Genomic DNA, 3,419 nt, shown 5'->3' on the forward strand with positions numbered 1-3,419 from the left:
GGCACAATGCACGCTTTTGGCATTGTATTTACAATTTATGTTAACTTTCACTCATACAAGTTTCAAAGATTTTCACTGATTTCGAATTTTGACACACGATCACCACCATTTGAACATGGTCACGGTCGGCTCAGTTTCCCGTCCGTCCGATAGGTTTGCTCCAATACTGGGGTCTACGTGCCTCACTAACGGTGACACCCCCCACCACTTAAAAACACAGGAGTTTCCAGACCTGTATGTAATGCCCGATCTACAATAGCTGTAGTAAGCTGTAGTAAGCCTCAAGATGTAAGAAATTGACCAATCACAGTCGATTATTCTCCTCACATTCGCCTGTAATGCCCGATCTACAATAGCTGTAGTAAGCTGTAGTAAGCCTCAAGATGTAAGAAACTGACCAATCACAGTCGATTATTCTCCTCACATTCGCCTGTAATTGGTCAATTTCTTACGGCTTGAGGCTTACTACAGCTTACTACAGCTATTGTAGATCGGGCATAATTGGTCAATTTCTTACGGCTTGAGGCTTACTACAGCTTACTACAGCTATTGTAGATCGGGCATAAGACCGTGACGTGGACTCATTTGTATCTTTCGGGTATTTCCCGCCATCAGTCAATGTGACAGACACGTGTTCTTCCCACGTGGTAGGTATGTATTCAAATTTTATAATTATTAAATTAAATGTGCCAGTTAAATATTAATTAGTAATAATTAGTAACAATTATATTAATATTTACATAATTAAATAATCAAATCATATATTATACAACTAAATATTTAAAGATATGTATTTTTATTATTACTCCAGGATATAATTTTTTTTTGTAAAATAACATATGGTTTTTGCACATATTTTAATGGTACCAACGCATATAATTAATATTTCACGGTACAAAAATATTTCTTTTTATATAAAGTGAAATCTAATATAGGAAGTTTGAGGATTTAAAATGTGAAATGTAAACATATCATTGCCAAAAGATATTGTTTATGTTATGCCCGATCTACAATAGCTGTAGTAAGCTGTAGTAAGCCTCAAGCCGTAAGAAATTGACCAATTACAGGCGAATGTGAGGAGAATAATCGACTGTGATTGGTCAATTTCTTACATCTTGAGGCTTACTACAGCTTACTACAGCTATTGTAGATCGGGCATTATAGACAAAAGAATTAACCAACGCTCGAATTATAATAATGGTAAGCGAGTTGAAAAGATATTCTCTACACGGTTAAACGGAAAGTTAAATGATGAGCATATTCTGATATAAAAAAGCTCAGAGAAGAACGAAAAGTTACATTAGCGGACGTCGATTGTCAGGAAGTACACTCTACCGGCAGGAATGCCTGGACATAATACATATACATATTGTACATTATTTGTTTCACGATGCTGAACTACACGTTCGTCCCGTTCTTGCTGTCAGGTAAGATAATATAACAAAAGTATCATACAACTATTCGAATCCAATTAGCTTAATTCACATATGTTCATTATCATATTTGTCAGTTTGTGCATAAAATCTCTCAACAAACGTAAACATCCGTCTATTTTACGTGTCTAACTTATATAACATAATTTTTTTTAGCGCTCAACGCAAACATCTCAGAAAGCAATTTCAGTGCGGAATATTTGTTCGATTTCAATCAAACTACTGTAGTACACAGAGACCCTCTCCAAACTACACAATTAACTGCTGCACTAATATGTCAGCCTTATCTATTGACTAGTCTCTATTGTTTCTTACAAAACGTCACGTTTTCGACGACCTTGACGTATCAGAATGTGAACGTTACAGAAGAAGTCTCGAGGAATCATATCAAATCTGAACAGTGGTTCGAGATTTATTTCAATGAGCATGGTGTACAGTATATACTCGTGCCTGCAAAATCTGACAAGGTGATCAGAAGTATTATGAAAGATATTGCTAATCAATTCAACATAGGTGGTGATAAGATGGCTAAACTGGCAAATGGGAATTTCCCATTCGGTTCTACCACTTTTACCGAAAGGGAAGAGACACCGATAGGTGTTTGCACAACCAAGCACAATATGCATACGCTATATGGAGTCTACGACAGGAACGAGCATTTCAAGTTCCAAATTATACCGTTAGCGATGGCAAAGCATTTTGCTGAACAAAGAAGTACGCGTATACGTATTGAGAAAAATAGAGAGAACTGCGAATATTCGGAAAAATTTGACTCCTTCTTGAACGGGATGCAAGTAGTACGTATACACACGTTTACTTTTTTTATATTTTATATATATTTTCATCATTCCTGTTTTGTTTTTTACTAATAAACAAAAAAAATTATTATTTCACGTCAGCTATAGTGATTTATTTTTATAATTAATTTCTTAACTGCTTCAACCAATTACTGTCATATTAAATCATTGCGACATGTAGGTATATGGATGCAGCTAGGATCGAGAATTTTATATTTATGAAAAAGGACAACATAGCGCAACGACAGAATCATAAAATATAAATATTTATTATCATGTTTTAATATAATAATTCTTTTATTGGAAAATTAGTATATTATTGCTATATTTACTTCTCATTATTTCAACTTTTCTGCTCGAACTTAACTTTTTCTATGATAAATCTTGTAGAACGAATATTTGTATACTATGGAAGTAATGGATGATAAATTAAGAATGTCCACTACGATGGGTGTGCAACTACCACGTATTCCATGGAAACAATCTGGGTCACCTGTATTTACGGAAACAATGCTGCTTAATCTAACTAACATCAGATCTCCACAAACTATAGCACAGAACGAGTATCATTCCTGGACTACTATCAGGACTATTTAATCAAATTCCAAAAATATACATTATTCAGGCTGCGGTCCACTTGACGCTACAAATACTTTGGAGCGTCTTCTTCTCCTTCTTTCTTCATTGAAAAGAGAAGAGGAATGCTTCGAAGCATTTGTAGCGTTAAGTGGACCACAGCCTCAATGTGATATCTGTATATAAATTATCTGCTTAACTCTTTATATTATGTCAAATCTTTTTGTATTTGTGCAGAATTTACTGTTATTAGCAGTAGGTGATAGATTATTATTAAATAGCATTTGATAAAAAATAGGGACTGTGTTTCTTAACTCTGATGCTGCTGTCACAATTTAAAAAATGTAGCAATTTTTAGGAAAGAGAAAGAACCAAATTTAATTCAATCTTTTGAATGTGTAAGATAACTAACACAGTTACAATTACAAATAGTTTGTTATAATAAAACTGCGATACTGTTTCTTGAAGAGGTTAGTGCTCTGTGATTTACTTGTCAATTCACGTTATGAACACGACCAATACGAAAAAAAGAAGAAAAACGACATTTTACATCCTAGATCTTGGCCAGACTGGGTCTAATTATATATTGAGTAGTATAATTATATTTGAATTA

The 3,419-nt window shown here is 34.0% G+C and overlaps 1 protein-coding gene across 1 annotated transcript; it reads left to right on the forward strand.

Annotated features, from left to right (window-relative positions):
* Nucleotides 1–586: 586 nt before the first annotated feature.
* Nucleotides 587–3,032, forward strand: LOC139824996 (uncharacterized). Its single transcript, XM_071797544.1, has 4 exons — nt 587–651; nt 1,165–1,427; nt 1,590–2,230; nt 2,621–3,032. The coding sequence occupies exons 2-4, from the start codon at nt 1,391–1,393 to the stop codon at nt 2,825–2,827; spliced, it is 885 nt and encodes a 294-aa protein (XP_071653645.1). The 5' UTR covers nt 587–651; nt 1,165–1,390; the 3' UTR covers nt 2,828–3,032.
* Nucleotides 3,033–3,419: the final 387 nt, after the last annotated feature.

This window comes from Temnothorax longispinosus, unplaced genomic scaffold (assembly GCF_030848805.1).
Source record: "Temnothorax longispinosus isolate EJ_2023e unplaced genomic scaffold, Tlon_JGU_v1 HiC_scaffold_752, whole genome shotgun sequence".
NCBI lineage: Eukaryota > Metazoa > Arthropoda > Insecta > Hymenoptera > Formicidae > Temnothorax > Temnothorax longispinosus.